The sequence below is a fragment of the Curcuma longa genome, chromosome 18, assembly GCF_044706935.1.
Source record: "Curcuma longa cultivar G26 ecotype Majalengka, Jawa Barat chromosome 18, ITB_CL_G26_1.1, whole genome shotgun sequence".
Classification (NCBI taxonomy): domain Eukaryota; kingdom Viridiplantae; phylum Streptophyta; class Magnoliopsida; order Zingiberales; family Zingiberaceae; genus Curcuma; species Curcuma longa.
The window spans coordinates 6079215-6083273 of NC_133878.1; the positions used below are offsets into that span (position 1 = coordinate 6079215).

At 38.4% G+C, this 4059-nt stretch overlaps 1 protein-coding gene across 1 annotated transcript; it reads right to left on the reverse strand.

The window, feature by feature from the left end:
- Positions 1 to 282: 282 nt before the first annotated feature.
- On the reverse strand, positions 283 to 1499 carry LOC141812103 (cationic peroxidase 1-like). Its single transcript, XM_074700149.1, has 3 exons — positions 1264 to 1499; positions 971 to 1162; positions 283 to 878 (listed from the first exon to the last, which is right to left on the reverse strand). The coding sequence occupies exons 1-3, from the start codon at positions 1483 to 1485 to the stop codon at positions 321 to 323; spliced, it is 972 nt and encodes a 323-aa protein (XP_074556250.1). The 5' UTR covers positions 1486 to 1499; the 3' UTR covers positions 283 to 320.
- Positions 1500 to 4059: the final 2560 nt, after the last annotated feature.

Here is a 4059-nt window from a genome sequence, read left to right on the forward strand (position 1 = left end):
GTTCAATTTATATTTGTTGTAAAAATTATCGTAATTGTGAATTGTATCATAGATTGAGATAAAAATTAGACTTCTATCTGATTTGAGCAAATGGAAAATATATCAAAAAATGATCTGCAGAAGTAAACAGAGGCTAAAGAGTAGTCTCAAGAAAAGTCTTGAAATATTGATTTAGCAAATCACTTTAACTTTAAAAGATTGATTTATTTTTTTATTTCCTTTTTAGCTAAATCATTCTTTTATCAATTTATTCAACTATTAGGATCATGGATAAGCTTTGATCGCAAACAAATTAAATGATGCAATCATATATCGATCGATCAGTTGGTCGTCCTGCAGTTGATCCTGATCTCGCCATCACTACCAGTGAGAGGGCTTATGTTCCCCATATTCACCATCGCAGCGGCGAAGTCATTGAAGAATCCGGCCATGTCGGTGGAGTAGGTGCTGACTTGCGAGTCCGTGGAGCCTCCGTTGAAGAGTTGCTGGTCGGAGTGCAGCAGCCCTGTCTGGTTCACCAGACCCTGGAAGTAGAAGTTGTCGAAGGCGGTCGGGCTCTGAACGTCCAGAGGAGATAGTATGTCGTCGCCGTCGCCGGCCGTGCTCGGGCAGTTGCCCTGCGTTGAGGTGGCAAACGACGGGCTGATGTTGTTCTCGTTGTAAATCCTGTTCCTGAAGGTAACACACCTCGCTTGCCCTATCGTATGCCCTCCTGAGAGTGCTACCAAGTCAGTGGTACTAAGACCCTTGTTGGAGAAGGCCGTAATGAGAGCACTGAGGTCTAAAAGCGGTGAAGGGAGATCGCTGCTCGCCGTGTTGAAGCTCGCCGTCGTCGCATCCCTTCTTCCTAACAGCACTGTCCACGAAGGTCCACCCAACTGCAAACAAATATCATGCACGTAATCAGAATTCGATCACTGAAATGGCCGGCCGGATTCATCGTCGTTGTTAAAAATATGGATATGATTACAGCGACGACGGCGTCTCGAGCTGCGACGGCGAGGACGTCGGCGCAGGACACGACTTGAGGGCACAACGCCTCGACCTGGGACTTGATGGCGTCGACGACGTCGAAGCCTCGGATGGAGTTGTTGTTGGGCGGCGCAGTCTTCTCGCCCATGAAGCTGGCGGTGTCATCCAGCAGCACCGACCCATCGCACCCCTGCAATTAAAGCACGTGCATGAATGCATGCATGCATGCAGACGTAAGGATAGATAGATAGATAGATACTGAGAATCTAAATGATATATCAGTCGACTTGCGTTGACGAAACAGTCGTGGAAATGGAGGCGGAGCAGGGAGGCGCCCATGCGGGCCTCTTGGTTGACTGCAGACTGCACCGCCGTCTGGATGGTGCTGAGGACGCCGGGGCACGACGAGTCGTAGAAGGTCGACGAGAGCTGAGCAGCAGCCATGGACGCCGCCATGAAAGCTCCTATCAGTGAGAGAACACTGCGACGGGAATTATGGTATACAAAAGCCATTTAATTAAGCTTAATTAATCAACCACTCTTGTCAGGGATCCAGTGCTAGCTCGGTATTTATAGGCAGAAGCAATTAATTAATCATGCATGGAATTGTCTAAATGATAGAGAAAGTCAATGCCTAACAAGTCGACAGTCTTTCAACTAACATTCAACTCTCACTAACTAGTTTATTTCTAGAACACAATATATGGATCAGATTCAAACATGTTTTTTTTTAATTAATTAGATTATTTTTCATCTTAGAATAATAATAATAATAACAAGGTAATCAATCAATCAACATTAAGTATTCCATATTTTCTTTTGTCATTAGCAAGGAAAAGTCTACGTACAGCTGAAACCAATTGGAACAAGTCATTTTCGTAAATTAAGCATGTGGACGTTTACCTACTTAGAAGTAGCCAAAGAATGCATGACAATATTGACTTCAATCAATGTGTTGAGAAGAAATAATATTAAAAAAATAGATATATTCTTACTATTTTGGAAATAAAAATTCATATATATATATATATATTTTGGATCCTAATACAATGGTGGTAATATAATTTAATCAAAGTTAGGAGTATTAATTAATTAGATATGTATATCTAATTCTCTCAGCCATCAGTGCCGACAACTAATTAATGATATGGCATCAAGAGAGAAGTGGGAAATAAACAAGGACAAGTTGTATTATATTTATATTGGACCTATCGATCTTTGCCTCTATTTTTGACTCAACTTCGATCGGCTAAGAGACACAAGGGCCTACATAATGCATGCATTTTATAGTTTAGATCGATGAGTTGCGAGAAACCATTTTCACTTTGGTCGAGCTTAACCACACTTTGATCGAATCTGACATAAGGCGTGTGGTGTGGTGTTCACATCTACGACTATTAAAATCAATGTAGATGCCAAAATTGCTACGAATGATTGCAAAAGGTTGTCACAAAGGACAGGGCCAGCTCAAGGCATAGGCCAAAGGCATTAGGCCTATGCCTAGGGCTAGCTCCTATATTTAATTGAGACCCCAAAAATGCTAATATTTTAATATTATTTAAATTAAAATTTTTCTTAATTATTTTTTTAACCTTCCACACCGATATCTTATTTTTCTAAACCCAACTAACTCGTCCTCTTCTATGTACATCGATCACTCAAAAACGTATGTCGTTCCCCTCCCTTAGGCTGTGTTTGTTTCTGGAGACAGGGACACAAATACAGAGACAGAAATAGGATTTCTGTCTCGTTTGATAAGAGACAGGGACAGAAATAAGATTTTTGTCTCCGTCTCAAAGAACGTCCACTTTATGTGGAGACGGAGACAGAATTTCTTCATCTCCGCTTCCGGCACCGTCACGCCGCCGTCCGGTCACCGCCGATGGAGACCATTGTAAATGCGTCCCTGTCTCTACTGTCTCTGTATTTCTGTATTTCTGTCTCTGTATTTCTGTATTTCTTAAACCAAACGCAGCCTTAGAGATGTTGGTGATCCCACACTCTTCCCCTCCTTTGCTGATAATTCTACATCATTTTTCTCCTTCGTCTTCCACACCATTTTCCTCCCTTGCTAATGATCTAACTCTCAAAGGATGTCGTTCTCCTCTTGCATCCTCTTCCTCGATAGGTACAAAAAGTAAGAATTTCTCATCCATTCGACACAAAGACAGAGGACCCTTCCTCTTCCTAATGATTTTTTTAAAAGAAAAATATTTACATTTTAAAGACTTTTTAAAATATAACATATTATGATCTGATATGATTTAAATTTATTTTCATAATTAGATTTTTAAAAGAAACAATAAATAAAAAAAATTAAAAACAACACTTGAGATACTAAATCTTATAAAAAATTAAATTTTTTAATACATGGATAATTTGGAATACTACTAATAATACCTATTAATATATATTAGTATACCTTCAATAGAATTTTTTTAAAAAAAATTAAAATTAATAAACTCTTATTATTTATGCTCAACAATATCTCAAAAAATTAAATAATTTAAAATTTTTATCAATTTAAATAAATTATCATCAAAATTTGAATATAAAATTTTAATTAATAACTTTGTATCCCAAAAAGTCAAAAAAAAATTTATATGAAAAATAATATTTATTAAAAAATATTAAGGTCCTAAATATTTTTTTTTCTATCTAGATCCTAAAAATGATTGAGACAACTTGCAAAGTGTTGATGCAATTAACCTCGGATTAAGGTTGACCAAGTTGGCCAAACTCAGTTTGACTTGAGTTGGATTTTGATGTTTGATCAATATATTGGTTAAGTGTCAAGTAGGTCAGGTTGATCAAATATTTGATAGTGGAAAGTTCAAGTGGGTTATGGAAAATAAACACTTGGCACGAGATAGGAAGTCCAAGTGAGTCATGGAGGACCAGACACTTGACACGAGATGGAAAATCCAAGTGGGTTATGGAGGACCAGACACTTGGCACGAGATGGAAAGTCCAAGTGGGTCAAGGTTGATCGAACACTTGATAATCGGAAGTCCAATAGGGAAGTTGGTAAGAGTAAAATCTAAGTGGATCAAAGTTAATCGGACACTTAATTAGTGATTTGAATGT

Excerpts from the sequence above, each read along its gene's own strand:
- LOC141812103 (XM_074700149.1), bottom strand. The coding sequence starts at position 1,485 with ATGGCTTTTGTATACCATAATTCCCGTCGCAGTGTTCTCTCACTGATA. Across the intron at positions 1,163-1,263 it reads TCCACGACTGTTTCGTCAAC|GGGTGCGATGGGTCGGTGCT; the intron begins GCAAGTCGACTG and ends CTTTAATTGCAG. Across the intron at positions 879-970 it reads CTCGAGACGCCGTCGTCGCT|TTGGGTGGACCTTCGTGGAC; the intron begins GTAATCATATCC and ends ATTTGTTTGCAG.